This window comes from Schistocerca nitens, chromosome 8 (assembly GCF_023898315.1).
Source record: "Schistocerca nitens isolate TAMUIC-IGC-003100 chromosome 8, iqSchNite1.1, whole genome shotgun sequence".
Lineage (NCBI taxonomy): Eukaryota > Metazoa > Arthropoda > Insecta > Orthoptera > Acrididae > Schistocerca > Schistocerca nitens.
The window spans coordinates 74,650,778-74,670,070 of NC_064621.1; the positions used below are offsets into that span (position 1 = coordinate 74,650,778).

At 41.5% G+C, this 19,293-nt stretch overlaps 1 protein-coding gene across 1 annotated transcript in view; it reads right to left on the bottom strand.

Annotated features, from left to right (window-relative positions):
• The window catches only part of LOC126198947 (Bloom syndrome protein homolog), a 217,495-nt gene that overhangs the window by 181,336 nt on the left and 16,866 nt on the right, over positions 1–19,293 (bottom strand). The window contains exon 3 of the mRNA XM_049935592.1: positions 8,043–8,195. Within this exon, the coding sequence (XP_049791549.1) occupies positions 8,043–8,195 (153 nt within the window). The remainder of the gene's footprint in view (positions 1–8,042; positions 8,196–19,293) is intronic.

Sequence of the window (19,293 nt, forward strand, 5' to 3'; positions counted from 1 at the left end):
CTTCAACATTGGGAAGTAAGAAGGCTCTTAAAACATCAATGTAGGCCTGTGCTGTAATAGTGCCACACATAACAACAAGGGGTGCAAGCCTGCTCCATGGAAAACACTACCACACCATAACGCCACCACCTCCCTATTTTACTGTTAGTACTACACACACCATGGCAGATGACATTCACCGGGCATTCGTCATACCTACACCCTGCCTTGGATCGCCACATTGTGTACCATGATTTGTCACTCCACACAATGCTTTTCCACTGTTCAGTCGTCTAATGCCTACGCCCCTTACACCAAGTGAGGCATTCTTTGGCATTTACCGGTGTGGCGTGTGGCTTATGAGCAGCAGCTCTACCATGAAATCCAAGTTTTCTTATCTCCCGCCATACTGTCATAGTACTTGCAGTGGATCCTGATGCAGTTTGTAATCCCTGTCTGGATAAATGTCTTCCTATTACACATTACAATCCTCTTCAACTTTTGGCGGTCTCTGTCAGTCAACAAACGAGGTCAGCCTGTACGCTTTTGTGCTATATGTGTCCCTTCAACACATCGGAAGCAATGGACGTAGGGTTTTTAGGAGTGTGGAAATCTTGCGTACAGATGTATGACACAAATGACACCCAATCACCTGACCATGTTCGAAGTCCATGAGTTCAGCGGAGCGCCCCATTCTGCTCTCTCATGATGCGTAATGACTACTGAGGTCGCTGATATGGAGTACCTGGCAGTAGGTGGCAGCACAATGCAGCTAATATGAAAACCGTATGTTTTTGGCGGTGTCTGGATACTTTTGATCACATAGTGTACTTGCCACTGAATGGCTTCCCTCCACCGTCATGTTGGATAATGGGCCCCAACACATGGCGGAGACTTTCAAACAGTTCTGCACCTCGAATACCATCAAGCACCTGTTTAGTCTGCTGTTTCACTCCTCCTCCAATGGTGAAGTGGGGCATATGGTGCATACATTTAAATAACAAATGTTGAAAGTGGTGAGTACTCCCACCACTACGGCTGCCCTCACTCTGTTTCTCAGCACTTACTGGTCAACCCCTGTCCATGAATGTAGCCCAGCAGAGCTCCTCCATGGGCTGCAGCCACATACTCTCATCTCACGACCCCACAGCCGACAACACTGGACCAGACCTGCCAGCCGCTTGCTGCTGGGCACAGTTGTGTGAGCATGCTTGTTTGGAATAAAACCATTGTGGGTGCCAGTCACAGTACTTGCCATCCATGGGCGAAGGTATCTTATAACAGCGAACACTCCGGGGGATTTGGAGCACTGGTACACCAATCAGCTCTGTCCACACCTACCAACTGTCCCAGCATTGCCATCTCAATCAGTCTCGGGATGCCCACTCTTGCTGTTCCCACGCCTGCTCTCGGACCCCAGCAGTGGTTTCCGAGGAAGCAGTCAATGTGGACGTCTCTGAGTGAACTCTGCCCTCTTAGCCATTGTCGCCCACAACACCAGGTTCCCCAGATTTGTCTACTGCCTTGTCCTCATCCCATTTTATCATCTCGGCTACTATCCCATAACTTCCAGTTGCTTTATTATTATTTAAATAACTTATGGCTTGTGCGATCTCATCCCTGGTTGGAAGTTATGACACTCTCCCTCCTACATTTGGCAGCAATTCTGGCTTGTCTTCAGGTGGTTTGCAGTTCAGCGAGTCATGAAAGTACTCTGCAAGTATCCTATAGTTTCCATTCATACGAATTGCCTTTTTATCCCTTATAAACAGTTCACTACCCTGTATTCAGAGTCTTTTCAAGTTTACCAAGAAAAAGTCTATTCTTGATTTCCCTAAAGTTGTTCTCAATCTCGTCCACTTTGTATTTAAGCCTCTGTCCTCTGGTCAGCCTTATTGTCCTTAAGCCTATGAAAATCTCCAGTTTTTCTGGTTGGGTCATTCTTGCTGCTCAATGCTTTCCTGTGGTTCTCTACTGCATTTGCACAGTCCTTGTCTGCCCCTACTAGTGCTCCTGTTCCTTTTCCTCCTTTCCTCATAATTCAGCCTGATTCACAACGTTCTTCCCATTCATTTATGTCAAAATTCCTTCTGCACATTTGGCTCAATTATGTTTTGCAATCCAGTTAAAATAACTTTGTCGCCGACTGACTGCAGTTGCAGGATTCATTGTTGTCAGCGTGTAGTCAGCCACACTTAACAATACCTACGCAATAAGCAACACAACGAGCATGTGGCACTCGAGAAAGAACTATGATGGCCCTATCACTCGATCTGCTAAAACGACAATCATAAAATTATTTTAATCAAGAGTATAATTTGTCTTTTTCTATCCTGAAGTTTCTGGTTGTTCTTTTAGTCTGTGCCATCTGCCTCTGGAATCAAAAATAACTTGTAATCTGATTCTGTTCTTGTGTTCTCCCTGACCTGGTGTTCATGATCTCTCTAGTGTTTGTCGAATTGGGTGCATGGGCTTGTCCATATCAGTTACTTACTCGATATGGCCCTGAAGTGCATTGTGATGTGTTTGATTTTGTGTCTGTAACACAGTTAAATTAACCTCTGTTTCTCCTCTGTTGTGTTGGGTACTGCATCACTGTTCCTTTATGTTGGTTCTCCCTTCAAATCTGTGCATTGTAATTGCCCACAAGTACCTTCATTTGTCAGTGTATCATGAAGCTCCTCCCACATAGTGGTTCTACCTGTTACTGTCCATTTACTATTGTATACTTTTTGCTCCCTATTTAGATCAACAGCATTGATATCCTTTCAGGTTTTCCTATCAGCTCTATGAAGCTTTCCTACTATTGTATCTTTGTTACTGTATCTAGTTTCTTGCGTGGTTAGTAGTATACCGATATTTCTCTCTTTCATCTCTCTTACCAGTGTTGGTCATTGTCTGTACATTCATGGTTCCTATTTCAAAAATTCTTTTAACTTTAATCTTTTTTAAGATTCTTAGGAGCTCTGACTCTTCACTTAGCACTTTCTGGCAGGTCTCTCAATCTTCAAGTTTCCTTCCTTTATATAGTCCCTGTGTATGTTTCTTCCACCTTTCGCCCATCTCTTCTTTTTATAGTACTGGCTTTCCATCTGTACAATTCATTTTAATGACACAAATAGTAATATTCTCATTTATGAGACATTCTTCAGGTTTAAACCAAGTGTCCATTTGTACAATGAGTATTTTGTATAATTTATATAATTTACAGTACGAAAATTATTTGCTTATGTTTAGAGAGTGATATGTTGTATGCTGGTGTGTTTTAATGTGTCATTGTGATTTTATATTTATATCAAATATGCTTGAAAACATTTTTGACAGTGTAATTCTGCTCTCTTTTACTTATTTTTGTGTTTGTGCCACTGCTGTCAATTATTTTCAACCATGTTGAGGACCATTCTGATAATGAGATGAGTTCCCAAAATCTGTTATGGAGTGAAATCAATATCTCTTTTGTGGATGAGGAAATTTAATGAAACAGTCACCTCCTTATACTTAACACACAGAGCCTTGAGATTTAACTCATTGCAATCTGCTTTCACACTGAGACTTAAATGAAAACATTGTCTATTGGTGTGGTGCTGCTTCCCTGAACTCTTGTAGGGAAAATTACAGTTGAATATAAATTAAATGAAGGAAGGAGATATTCTGCTTATTTCTTCTCTGTAGAAATGGCTTATAATCCAATACTAGGATACACTTACACAGGATGTCAAGTGAAGAAGTCCCTAGTTTACAAATTTAGTATCTCGAAAACTAAAATCGACAAGATGGGTACAACAAAAAGCATGTTTATTGTGGAAGCTGTGAGAATTTTATAAATAGATTATACAAAAAGTTATGAAATAGCGTAATTCGAAAAGATGATAACAGGTCATGCTAAACACTGTGCATTTCATACAGTATCAGTGTGCACAATTAAACTTGTCCTTTGCAAGCAGTCTTTGCAATCACAATTACACTGTAATCTGTAGTACTATTTGACGTATGCCAATATATTTTAGTATATTGATAACTCCCAAGGATCATGTGTCTTTTAATTCTTTGTTTCTCTGGTGGATTTTGACAATGGTAGGTTTCTTCTCTTTTATACTCTACTGATACCATAAGCAGTGTTTTAATTTACATTACATTCATTCAGCAATGTTTTGTGCTTATAGGCTTTATCCTATAATACATGGATTGTCACATACTGTCCAGGCTTCTCATTTGACTGTGTCTTGGATATGTATTACTCGTTACGCAGGATTCAGACTGGATGCCCATCTGCTGTTTCACCCAAGGTTTTACCAAGGAGTGACATGTTTTTATGCACACTTGTAGCTAGGAATTTGTGGCACATGAAGTATTAGTTTTGTGAGTACATCACTTTATTGTCTACTTTGTTCTGTAGATTATGTTGACTACTAGTGGTTTTACTTATGTAATTTTATTCTATACACAGATATGACTTGAAGATATACCTCCAGGGTATGAAACTGGTTGTCATACAGTGAAAACATAATAAACAGTTTTTGCAGATTTGGACTTCCACTCAGTTTTAATGTCAACTATTTTACCATCTCTGATTTTAAATTGTTTGAACGTTCTTCACAGTATGTACACTTTTTTACTCCCCCCCCCCCCCCCCCCCCCGCCCTGCAACTGCCCGATCTATGAGGTTATTTGTAGTCTTTTCAAAATGTCCACCACTTGCAGTACAAAGATGGCACAATCAAACAATGAAATTTGCCATCACATCTTGTAGTGTCTCAAAGGAATTGGATTCCAGTGCCACACAGATTGCCAATTCAAGCTCGTCCAACATGGTGGGATGGTTCGAGTAGACAGTGTCTTTCAACAGGGCCCACAAAAAGTAGGCATGAGGAGCCAGATAGGGTAAATATGGAGCCCAATCCATCCTGGCACCAGTAAATTTGCAATAACCAATGTGATGACTCTATTCCTGAAGTATTCATCAAGAAAGTGAAACACCTGTTTGGTGTGTGTGGTCTGACCTCATCTTGCATGACCTACTCAGTGCCTGGTCAATCCTATAAAGCTAGCTTTTGTTGTGACAAACTGTTTGAAAATTGCAACATAACATTCACCAGTGACCATTTCTCGCATGAAATTAAGGACCAACAATCCCTCAGCTGCATACCAAAGCCCAAAAAATAACTTTGGGAAAATAATGTGGTTTCAGTTCACACAAACAGGGATTATCAAATACCAAAATAGCCTGTTTTCTTTACTCACCACTCCATTCAAGTGGAAGTGCACTTCATCTGTGAACCAGATACAACCACCATCAAATCCTTCATTATCAATCATTGTGAGAATGTGGTTTACAAAGTCAGCACTCTGTCGCACAGTTCATAAAGGTATGACCTTGTGGCTTTGGATTTTGAATGGAAACACGTGCACATCTATCTCGGTATTTTATGTATGGTGGAACGCTTCAAACCAGTTTCTGCTGCAACTCTTCAGATGGATTTCTTTGGATTTTGCTGAATACCTACAGAAACTGTGGCCACATGAAATTAACTACAGTCTGCCTGGGGCTGACTTCCCCCCGCTAGATTATCAGGCACGCTACCTGTTCATTGGAATTTTGTGAAGCGCTTGCAAATAGTTTTCACATTACATTGTTTTGGAACATTAAATTGGGTTTGACAACATGATACGCAATGGAAAACATGATTTCAACCCCTTCCTTTGGTACACTAACCTACTTTCAGGTGTCAACAGAGGAACTGATCACTCTGAGCTACAGCGCACTATTTATAAGCACTACGTATTGCGAATACAGCGCCATCTGTAAGCAGCTTTTCAAATTAAGGCATTTTCAAATTTCTGTAAAAGATTCTTACAGCTTTCATGGTAAACGTACCATTTGCTGCATTCATCTATCAGTCTCAGTTTTCAAGATATTTAATTTTGAAACAGGGACTCCTTCACTTAACACCCTGTAACATGATGCTGGCACTTTCCCAGCAAACAGAAATTCAAGTAGTTTTAGTTTCATCAGAAAAGCCCTGAAGTCTTTCAAGTGGAGGTAAATTTATAGCACACACATTGCTTGGGAGCAAGAACAGCAAGTAAATGTTCTACATTACAAGCTAAGAGTGCTATCTTGAGTGCCAGTTAAATTTTTTAGTTATAAACACTGCAATTTTTGATATTTTAAAGGCAGTCATTTCATTTTCACTATTATGATTACTTATTGGGAACTGAACTTAACCAACAACCAGTTCACAAACTTAATTAATTCATGCTCACAATTATACTCTTCCTAGTCTGTTTCATTATTTTCTGGAATTCTGTAACAGTACTTGATGTCTATAAATCTTCCCTTCCCACTCATCTATTAGCCTATCCCTGCTACAAACTCAGTGAGAAAAAGGGAGTGTCATCGAGATCTCTGAGAACTTATCCACTACCAACTCCCTCCCCTGCACCCTAATTAAACTACTTGCTGCATCCACTACATAGCAGTCAATTGCTGACAGGCCTAGAGCAGTGAAACAAAATAAATATGAGTAGACTGTAACTATTTCACTTTACAAAACAAACACTGGAGAATCCATGATGGAATGTAACAATATCATGAAAAGGAAAGTTGCTACCCACCATATTGCGGAGATGCTGATTGACAGATACGCACAACAAAAAGACTGTCACAAACTAGGTTTTGACCAGTATGGCCTTCGTCAAATATAGACAAAACACACGCACGCATGCGCGCACACGCACACACACACACACACACACACACACACACACACACTCAACTGCAGTCTCTGGCAAGTGTGGCTTCAGTTACCAAAGATTGCAGTCGTGTGTGTGTGTGTGTGTGTGTGTGTGTGTGTGTGTGTGTGTAAAGCTAATTTGTGACATTCTTTTTGTTGTGCCTATCTACAACTCAGCATCTTCGTTATATGGTGAGTAGCAACTTTACTTTTCATAATATTGTCACCTTAAAAAACTTCGTACAATGAATTCGTAATTCCTACACAGCACATGCAACACAAAAATTAAAATTTTACTGTTTCAAAGAATAGATGCTCTTGCACTGGAAGTCAAAAAATAGTTATTAAGATTAAACTTCTAGTGCATGGAATAATTAACTACTACAGCAAGTTTCTCCTTTTGATAAATAGGTACAGCTTTTACCTTGAGAAAGTGGTGATGGAAGAACAATGCAGACTTAGAGAAATTATAAAAAACTTAACTTTCAAATTAACAATTCTTTGTGAAAATTTAAAAGACTAAAATAACATACATTAACATTTTACTCCACCACTGATTGGAAGGGTGAGGGGATGGGAAGGAGGGGCTACGGAATCAATGTGAATAACTGAAGCAATCATCCCACTTTGAGATGTAATATTTTAGGGACATCCTTGCTTGATCTCAGCTTTTTTGTGCCATTTGTAGAGTGTTCACCATCCCCCTCCCCCCACCATGTATACATGTTATGTTTCTGTTAATTATGCAGTAATTTTACAAAGAATACCTATTTCCCTCAAGGTTTTAATATTCTGTCAACACATATCTCTTGCAGATCACTTTATATGATTATCTATTACACAAGATTCTTGTAGAAGTCAATTGTCAGAGCCCTACAAGCTCAACTGGAATGTAAATGTGTAAGATTTGCTTGTAATGATTCAAGTGATTAGGTGAAGTAGAATTCTTTAACCTCTGCATATTTTCTACAAACAGTTTAGACAACTGACTCATGCTACATGGCAACTCATTACATTTGAAGCACATCATCAAAATCTGCACGCACGGTAATACTGAACAACTTATTACACTTTTTAATGTACCAGTCACATAAAAGGCAAGAACCAATTTGTTTCTGATTCCCTGTTATTCAGCTACACTAAATGCAAAATTTTCCAGACTTACAGATTGGTGATCATGAGTGACCAAGTTTCTGCATAGAGGATGATAAGGAACAATTAACTTTTTGAGAATGATAGAAGTCAGTTCAGTGCTGAAAATAAGTAATTACAAGGAACCATTACTGAGACATTTAAGTGGATAGTACAGCTAAAATAATGCCTCTTTACCTTTACCATCATCTTCTTCATCACTCTGAATTATATTCCTTTGCCTTATACTTCCTTTTGTTATTACTTCATCACTATCTGCGGGAGATGATGTGACACATTCTTTTTCCGATACTGTCACCTTTCCTGAATTCTCATTATCTTTTTCACTACCTGAAGAAATGTAATGATAAACACAATTTTTAATCAGAAACTTAAATAAAGCTATATATAATAAGAAAGAAAACATTATCCAAACAGGCTGTAATACATTTCTTGTCTGTGCTACTAGCTATTTTCAACTGTTAGTCATTTTCAAGCACTTATCATAGTCCAGACAGGCTGTAATATACACACATCAAAAAAAGTTTTGTATCACCCCAGTTCCCAGAACTCCTGAAGATAGATGTTGACTGTGGACATTGTATCACAGACACAGTCCCTTTGATTGTTCCAGTCCCTTTGACTGTTTAGAGATGTCACTAAACCCATCCAAAGATGTAAACAACCACACATGAGCAGTGTCTATTAGATGGAGGGGGTCCCACAGCCAATCAGTTCCAGTCATTCCAACATGAAGGAGGTACACAGCTAGTGTTGTCTGTAGTTCAAACCATGCCTAGGTGGTCAATACTGTGGTTCAATCGTGTCCACATTGTTACTTTCTGCCGGGAAGAGCTCTCAACAAGGGCAGTGTGTAGGCGTCTCGGAGTGAACCAAAGCGGTGTTGTTCAGACATGGAGTAGATACAGAGAGGAACTGTTGATGACATGCCTCGCTCCAGCCACCCAAGGGCTACTACTGCAGTGGATGACCGCTACCTATGGATTATGGATCGTAGGAACCCTGACAGCAATGCCACAATGTTGAATAATGCTTTTCATGCAGCCACAGGATGTCATGTTACAACTCAAACTGCATGCAATAAGCTGCATGAAGCGCAACTTCACTCCCGATGTCCATGGTGAGGTCCATCTAGGCAACCACGACACCATGCAGTGCAGTACAGATGGGCTCAATAGCATGCCGAATGGACCACTCAAAATAGGCCTCTGTTCTCTCCACTGATGAGTGTCACATATGCCTTCAACCAGACAATTGTCAGAGACATGTTTGGAGGCAACCCGCTCAGGCTGAAAGCCTTAGTCACACTGTCCAGCGATTGCATCAAGGTGGAGGCCAGATCTGGCAGGATACCTTTGGTTCAGAATACAACCTGCAAGCAAGGCATTATGTGCTGGACACCCATCGTGTTGATACCACATAAGCATTCTGGTTCTTAGCGGCACTTCATTCATAAGAGGACAAAGAATTCGTCTGAGGAAGTTGGCATACGCTGCGCCATTTAGACTACCATTGATGAAATAAGGGCCGATAATTGCAGTACCAAGCATTCCACACCAGATGTTAACTCTCCATTGACGCTGATGGTCTTCCTGTCTAAGCCATGGTGGGTTGTTGCTGGACCAATAATGCATGTTCCTTGTATTTAACTGTCCTTTGTTTGAGAAGGAGCATTCATTGGTAAATAGCACATTGGAGAAAAAGTTCGGGTTGGCGAGGATTTGCTGCTGTGCCCACTGACAAAACTGTACACCATTCTGGAAATCATTCACATGCAATTCTTGATGTAGGTGTACATGGTAAGGATGGAACTGGTGCCATGTAAGAATATGATGTACGCTGGTTTTAGAAATGCCAATCTCGTGTTAAAGCTGTCGTGTGCTAATATGTGGATTCATAGCAACAGAAGTGACAACAGTAACTTAGGCAGCTTCGTCTGTGCGAGTGCTACGAGGATTACGTTGTCGTGGGTTGAAACTTTCCGTTTCCTGAAGCATCACAACAAGACAAGAAAAATCTGTTGGGAAGGTGGGTTCTTGTCAGGATATCGCTCTCTGTATAGTTCCACTACATGCGTAGCATTTCGCCTACCTTCATCAACAACAATAAAAGAAATGTTATGTCAATGCAGTTTGTAGGAAGGACAGCCTTTACTGCATGCGTACTCTACATAACAGTATTGAAAAGGACTAAACTACTGTACTAAATGTACCCCTACATAAGAAAACAGTATTGCAATTACTGTTCTGCTAACTTACATTCCCCATAGATGAGTAACATTTCTACCATCTTTTTGTTGGTGTACATTCTACTCACACAACTCTTCAACTCATGATGGTTGACGGAATGACGGGTGTGCATTCTACTTATGTTTACATTTGTCCTCTGTCAACGTCTGCACGCGGATGTGTTCCATTATCCTGAGTACCTGCACTAAGCACTGGGAGCGTCAACATCAATGTTGTGTTATGTAATTAATAAAGTTGTGTTTCAGTGAATGGTACACTGTGATACATTTTTGAATAGGTCTTTAGGAGAGGAAATGAATTACCAAATAAAAAATACAGGGTGCATTTTAAAAAAGTCATACCGCTGTTCATATCTTTGTAAAAAACAAAGCTACAATGAAGGCAATAATGCTGATTGATGTCCCCCTGACAGTTAAAGAACATCTGCTCGAAACATTTTGTAATTTGCATCTGGACAAATAGTTATTTAGGGTGGTCAAGATAAATGGGACACCATGTATATGACATTTATAAGAAGGCTATATTCCAGTGCTCCCTGCCGCCGTTGGATAAGCAGCTGCAGCAGCAAGTCGTATACTCCTAGCTCACTCATTTGTTACATAGTTTAATTCTTAATTTCTTTGCGTGTTTTTGGTACTTGCATTGTTTGATACATAAATTTCGGGCGTATTATAGTATTTGAGAGTTGCAGCATCACGTTTTAGTACCTGAATAGTGTAAATTCGCGTAGTCGTTTGTCTTTTGTTTTTGTTTTGAACGGCCAGTGTCGGTTGGTCACAGTCAGTGTGCTCCCTGCCGCCGTTGGATAACCAGCTGCAGCAGCAAGTCGTATACTCCTAGCTCACTCATTTGTTACATAGTTTAATTCTTAATTTCTTTGCGTGTTTTTGGTACTTGCATTGTTTGATACATAAATTTCGGGCGTATTATAGTATTTGAGAGTTGTAGCATCGCGTTTTAGTACCTGAATAGTGTAAAATCGCGTAGTCTCCTTCCGCCGACGAGCAGTGTGTCAGCAGTGCGCAAGTAGCAACATTACTGCATTTACTAGGCAATCTTGTATTTTAATAACCGTTTAAATTTTGTCGATTTGTTTGCGCTCTCTGTAGATTAGTTCAGACGTTCTTTGCAAAACAGTTTTTAGCATGGATAGGGACTGCAACTGCTGTGTTCGGATGCAGGCTGAGTTGGCATCCCTTCGCTCCCAGCTTCAGGCAGTGTTGGCTACGGTCACACAGCTTGAGGCTGTTGCCAATGGGCATCACTGTGGGGGCCCGGATGGGGGTTTGTCGGGGACGGCCAGCTCGTCCCACGCATCCCCCGATCGGACTAGGACTGTGGTTGCCCGGGATACTGCCCACATTGAGGCTGATCCCTCACCTGTGGTAGAGTGGGAGGTCGACTCGAGGTGTGGCAGGGGGCGAAAGACATTCCGGAGGGCTGAACGGAAGGCCTCTCCAGTTTGTCTGACGAACCGGTTTCAGGTTCTGTCTCAGGCTGATACTGATCTTCGGCCTGACATGGCTGCTTGTCCTGTTCCAGAGGTTGCCCCTCAGCCTGCAAGATCCGGGCGGTCGCAGAGGGTGGGCTTACTGGTAGTTGGGAGCTCCAACGTCAGGCGCGTAATGGGGCCCCTTAGGGAAATGGCAGCAAGAGAGGGGAAGAAAACCAATGTGCACTCCGTGTGCATACAGGGGGGAGTCATTCCAGCTGTGGAAAGGGTCCTTCCGGATGCCATGAAGGGTACAGGGTGCACCCATCTGCAGGTGGTCGCTCATGTCGGCACCAATGATGTGTGTCGCTATGGATCGGAGGAAATCCTCTCTGGCTTCCGGCGGCTATCTGATTTGGCGAAGACTGCCAGTCTCGCTAGTGGGATGAAAGCAGAGCTCACCATCTGCAGCATCGTCGACAGGACTGACTGCGGACCTTTGGTACAGAGCCGAGTGGAGGGTCTGAATCAGAGGCTGAGATGGTTCTGCGACCGTGTGGGCTGCAGATTCCTCGACTTGCGCCATAGGGTGGTGGGGTTTCGGGTTCCGCTGGATAGGTCAGGAGTCCACTACACGCAGCAAGCGGCTACACGGGTAGCAGGGGTTGTGTGGCGTGGACTGGGCGGTTTTGTAGGTTAGATGGCCTCGGGCAAGGACAGAAAGGGCAACAGCCTCAAAGGGTGCGGAGCAAAGTCAGGACATGCGGGGACCAAGCAGCAATCGGTATTGTAATTGTAAACTGTCGAAGCTGCGTTGGTAAAGTACCGGAACTTCAAGCGCTGATAGAAAGCACCAAAGCTGAAATCGTTATAGGTACAGAGAGCTGGCTTAAGCCAGAGATAAATTCTGCCGAAATTTTTACAAAGGTACAGACGGTGTTTAGGAAGGATAGATTGCAGGCAACCGGTGGTGGAGTGTTCGTCGCTGTTAGTAGTAGTTTATCCTGTAGTGAAGTAGAAGTGGATAGTTCCTGTGAATTATTATGGGTGGAGGTTACACTCAACAACCAAGCTGGGTTAATAATTGGCTCCTTTTACCGACCTCCCGACTCAGCAGCGTTAGTGGCAGAACAACTGAGAGAAAATTTGGAATACATTTCACATAAATTTCCTCAGCATGTTATAGTCTTAGGTGGAGATTTCAATTTACCAGATATAGACTGGGACACTCAGATGTTTAGGACGGGTGGTAGGGACAGAGCATCGAGTGACATTATACTGAGTGCACTATCCGAAAATTACCTCGAGCAATTAAACAGAGAACCGACTCGTGGAGATAACATCTTGGACCTACTGATAACAAACAGACCCGAACTTTTCGACTCTGTAAGTGCAGAACAGGGAATCAGTGATCATAAGGCCGTTGTAGCATCCCTGAATATGGAAGTTAATAGGAATATAAAAAAAGGGAGGAAGGTTTATCTGTTTAGCAAGAGTAATAGAAGGCAGATTTCAGACTACCTAACAGATCAAAACGAAAATTTCTGTTCCGACACTGACAATGTTGAGAGTTTATGGAAAAAGTTCAAGGCAATCGTAAAATGCGTTTTAGACAGGTACGTGCCGAGTAAAACTGTGAGGGACGGGAAAAACCCACCGTGGTACAACAACAAAGTTAGGAAACTACTGCGAAAGCAAAGAGAGCTTCACTCCAAGTTTAAACGCAGCCAAAACCTCTCAGACAAACAGAAGCTAAGCGATGTCAAAGTTAGCGTAAGGAGGGCTATGCGAGAAGCGTTCAGTGAATTCGAAAGTAAAATTCTATGTACAGACTTGACAGAAAATCCTAGGAAGTTCTGGTCTTACGTTAAATCAGTAAGTGGCTCGAAACAGCATATCCAGACACTCCGGGATGATGATGGCATTGAAACAGAGGATGACACGCGTAAAGCTGAAATACTAAACACCTTTTTCCAAAGCTGTTTCACAGAGGAAGACCGCACTGCAGTTCCTTCTCTAAATCCTCGCACAAACGAAAAAATGGCTGACATCGAAATAAGTGTCCAAGGAATAGAAAAGCAACTGGAAACACTCAACAGAGGAAAGTCCACTGGACCTGACGGGATACCAATTCGATTCTACACAGAGTACGCGAAAGAACTTGCCCCCCTTCTAACAGCCGTGTACCGCAAGTCTCTAGAGGAACGGAGGGTTCCAAATGATTGGAAAAGAGCACAGGTAGTCCCAGTCTTCAAGAAGGGTCGTCGAGCAGATGCGCAAAACTATAGACCTATATCTCTGACGTCGATCTGTTGTAGAATTTTAGAACATGTTTTTTGCTCGAGTATCATGTCGTTTTTGGAAACCCAGAATCTACTATGTAGGAATCAACATGGATTCCGGAAACAGCGATCGTGTGAGACCCAACTCGCGTTATTTGTTCATGAGGCCCAGAAAATATTAGATAAAGGCTCCCAGGTAGATGCTATTTTTCTTGACTTCCGGAAGGCGTTCGACACAGTTCCACACTGTCGCCTGATAAACAAAGTAAGAGCCTACGGAATATCAGACCAGCTGTGTGGCTGGATTGAAGAGTTTTTAGCAAACAGAACACAGCATGTTGTTATCAATGGAGAGACGTCTACAGACGTTAAGGTAACCTCTGGCGTGCCACAGGGGAGTGTTATGGGACCATTGCTTTTCACAATATGTATAAATGACCTAGTAGATAGTGTCGGAAGTTCCATGCGGCTTTTCGCGGATGATGCTGTAGTATACAGAGAAGTTGCAGCATTAGAAAATTGTAGCGAAATGCAGGAAGATCTGCAGCGGATAGGCACTTGGTGCAGGGAGTGGCAACTGTCCCTTAACATAGACAAATGTAATGCATTGCGAATACATAGAAAGAAGGATCCTTTATTGTATGATTATATGATAGCGGAACAAACACTGGTAGCAGTTACTTCTGTAAAATATCTGGGAGTATGCGTGCGGAACGATTTGAAGTGGAATGATCATATAAAATTAATTGTTGGTAAGGCGGGTACCAGGTTGAGATTCATTGGGAGAGTGCTTAGAAAATGTAGTCCATCAACAAAGGAGGTGGCTTACAAAACACTCGTTCGACCTATACTTGAGTATTGCTCATCAGTGTGGGATCCGTACCAGATCGGGTTGACGGAGGAGATAGAGAAGATCCAAAGAAGAGCGGCGCGTTTCGTCACAGGGTTATTTGGTAACCGTGATAGCGTTACGGAGATGTTTAATAAACTCAAGTGGCAGACTCTGCAAGAGAGGCGCTCTGCATCGCGGTGTAGCTTGCTCGCCAGGTTTCGAGAGGGTGCGTTTCTGGATGAGGTATCGAGTATATTGCTTCCCCCTACTTATACCTCCCGAGGAGATCACGAATGTAAAATTAGAGAGATTAGAGCGCGCACGGAGGCTTTCAGACAGTCGTTCTTCCCGCGAACCATACGCGACTGGAACAGGAAAGGGAGGTAATGACAGTGGCACGTAAGGTGCCCTCCGCTACACACCGTTGGGTGGCTTGCGGAGTATGAATGTAGATGTAGATGTAGATGTAGATAAAGATGGTTCGGAAGGTAAGTGACACACTTATCTCTAAACAACCAATATTGTTCAGGAATTTAAAGACAGAAAAGAAGAAGAAAGTTGATAAAAGAAAAGTAAATGCAAATCAGAGAAATGAACAGTGAGAGCCATGTAATATGAAAACTGTTGCATTATGCTGACTTCGCATTTCTCTTTCTATTTTGTAGGTAACTGGTGCTCTTATGATAAAAATTGTGACTTACTGTCTCTTTTTGGCTCTTTTGATGGTGTTATACTGAATCCCCATTTCAAGAACTTGGAGTTTTCTGAACTGTCTTGTTTCCAGCGTATTTGACAAGTACGAAGAAGAAAAAAAAGGGGGGTGGGGGTGGGGGGCAGACACATGAACAATCTGTAGACTGAATTTTCACTTTGCAGTGGCATGTAAAAACGTTGTGTAAGACCAGGACTTGAACCTGGAAAGTTTGTCACCCTGCCCACGTCTCCCTATTACCAAATTAATTTTCATGAGGTCCCATGCTGTATCCTATGAGCCTGTGGCTTCTTTTAAACACATTGTCTAATTAAGTTCTCTTCTCCCCAATTTGATTCACTAACTATTCATTAGTTATTCCTGGTTTAAATGTCATGTGTGTATATATCTCAGGTTTGAGACAACAAACTGACTCCTCCCCCCTATCTCTCTCTCAGACGTTAACATGATTTTCTGTCACTGGATTTCTTCTAATGACTGACTAAGTGTTCGTGATTAAGTGTATGTCTGTCTGTTTCACAAATAGCTGCCAGCTTGAAGAGTAAAATTATTCCTTCTTATCCCATGAGTAACCACCAGTGCACTTATTCAGAGCACTGCTTGTTTAAGATCAGAAGATAACATCAAGATGCTATCTAGGTTTCCCACAGTATCTGAAATGAGCTACATCACACGCCGAATTAAACTGTACAAAGTAACATGTTTTTGTATTCACGTATGCACTCTCCACACTAGTAGGAAATTTGTATCCATTGTTTATTAAATTTTGATACCATTCTTTGTTTCTCTCATTTGTATTTACCATGTATACTATTTTCTCCTTCTACTCAATAGATGACTTTTTAGATATAAAGTAGTAACTAAAAAAAATTAATTATTTTGTGTAAAGAAAACTTATGTTAAAGTGACATGTTCCACATCATTAGGATGTCTCATTTATTACTTGCAACAATATCATGCTAACTGTACACCAAACCTTGTATAAAAATGTGAAGTTTTAATACTACAGAAAATTCTAAAAATTACAATACAGGGTGTCCCACTCAAACCTCCCTGATTTCAAGGACCCAGGAGAGAAAAACCACAGTAGATACAACAATGAAAAATGCACCACATCGTAGAGCATCTAAAGAATTTATATTCCCACATCAGAAGTGCCAACTATCGTCACCACAGTGCAGCATGGTCGCATGAAGTGAAAATGGCACTCCACAGCAGCGCATGCAAGCAGTAGTGTGACTTGCAGAAACAAAATCGCCGATTACTGTGTAAAGAAATTCTCGGCGTGTGTATGAATGTAATCCACCTGATGTGAAAACATTTAAGTAATGGTATAAGAAGTTTCTGGCAACAGGAAGTGTTCTGAAACATTCTGGTGGTGCACGTTATGAAGTTTCAGAAGAGGCAGTGGAGGACATCAGACAAACATTTCTTAGAAGCCCACAAAAGTCAATTCATCAAGCATCTAGGCAGCTTGAAGTACCTTGATCAACATTACATCGTGTAGTTCACCAGCATCTTCGTATGTGTGCTCACAAAGTGCAAATTGTGCAACATCTGACGCTGAACAACAAACCACGCCGACGACAATTTGCTGCAGCATATTGATATGGATGCCAGCTTCCTGGAAAATGGTTATTCTCAGATGAGGCAACTTTTCATCTATCAGGAAGGGTTAATAGGTTTAATTTTCGGATTTGGGGTTTGCAAAATCCGCATGTTGTCATTGAACATGTTCGCGATAGCCCTGAACTACACGTCTGGTGCAGGTTAATGCAGGACAGGATTGTTGGACTGTTCTTCTTTGCAGAACAAACAGTGAATGGGTCAGTGCATCTGGACATGTTGGAGCAGTTTGCGTACCCACAGATACAAGACTTGCAACCCAACATCATTTTTCAAGAAGATGGAGCTCCACCGCATTGGTCAACGGCTGTTTGCAAGTTCCTGGGTAGGAAATTTCCCAATCGTTGGATTGGACGCGGAGGAACCATTGCCAGGCCACCACGTTCACCCGACATTATGCCACTTGATTTCCTCATGTGGAGATTTGTGAAGGACTGCGTATATACGACCAACGTGAACGATATTCCTACATTGCGACATTGTGTCACTAATGCGATTGTAACAATAACAGAGGAAATATTACAAAGAACTTGGCAAGAAATTGAATATAGACTCGATATTCTTCGTGCTACAAATGGTTCACATGTAGAGGTGTATTGACGATAAATAAATAAATTCTCTGAGATGCTCTACAATGTGGTGCATTTTTCATTGTCGTATCTACTGTGGACTTTTTTCCTGGGTCTTTGAAATCAGGGAGGTTTTAGTGTAACACCCTGTACAGTTGAAGACATGCTTTTCACTTACCATTGAAAAACAGGAAATCAGTGATTGAGAACAGAGGAAAACTGTGTAACTTAACAAAAACAAAACAAAAGTCTCTGAATTTAACAGAACAGTACACATATCACCAGTAACAAAGAGTACAGAACTGTATCTGTGGACATCAAAATTATGCTCCACTAAGACTAACCACTCTATGTATTACAGCCTCGAACAAAGTGCTACAGACATCACAAAGATGTAATAGTGGGGGGGGGGGACTCAAACCTCTAATTTGAGAGTTTGGGGTTTTTAGCAGCAAATGTTATAAAGAACTGTAAGTAGATTACATAGGATGGGCATACAAACAGAAACATAACCAAAACATAATAAAAATGTATAATCATGATCATCGACACTGTCAATGCTGGAGAAAAGTATCTCTCATAATTTTTATGTGTATTAAGGATTAAAATCTGGACTTTGAGGATTTTAGTTCTTAACATATTCAAAAAATGTATAAAATTAATGGGAAAGGAGGTATTTAACAGTAAAATGATCAGAGTAGTGAGAGGATAGCTTCAGATATTCTGGAAAGAACTTTGCACCTTGGAAAGCTTTGAGAATAACATGCTCAGCATTAGAATGACAGAGAGAGAGAGAGAGAGAGAGAGAGAGAGAGAGAGAGAGAGAGAGAGAGATTTCATTACTTATGTATTGAAGTCTTAGGAATTGTCAGTATATTACATAGGGGAGTAGCAAAAGTGGCATGTGGAGGACCAAGTATAGAGGGTATCTGTCCACCTTTTCTGTATGCTTCCTCCAACAAGTGGATTTTTGCTCTTTCCTTCAGCTGACAGAAACTGCAAGGGGACTTCAGAAAGTAAGTTACATATTATTATGACAGTCCAACTAACTTTTACTGACTGCTGCACTATGTTTCAAAGTGACACAGATGCACAACATTATTTTTTGACACAGTCACCAAATCTCTATAAACAGTGGTTGGAAAGTTCTACCAATTGTTCAATTCCTAAAAGATGGAAATCTGCTCCTTCATTCCTTGGTCATGGAGACATTCAAGAACTATTGTGTGTACATCCTTATCAGCAGGAAATCTGCAATTGCTGCAAATCAGTTCCTTGGTTGCCTGGACATTGTTGTCTGTGGTCCTTCACGATAGTCATTCTGGTCTGTGCGGCCTTGGTCAAACTGCTGGTATTATAACACTATGGCTGGACAGGGCATTGCATTTGGTCCATATACCACTCTAATTTCATGGTGAATCTGTGTTTGGTTTACGGGTTTTGCTCACAAGAATTGTATCGTCCCAAGTACTTCACTGTCCCACATATTTGAGCATTGGAGAAAGTTTCCAGATGCCACACTCTGTTATCCGTACCACAGCAGAACCATGTCCATAGGAAACCAAGAACATATACTCTTGTCTGGCAATGCAGTACTTTTGTTCTGACTGTGGATCCAATCTGGCCCAGGAGCTGTGTCGGGGGCAATGTGCAAGGGCACTGAGCAGCTCCCATTCTATAAATGGGGAATTATAGGGTTCACTGTGGCGTGCAGTTAACAAGAGGA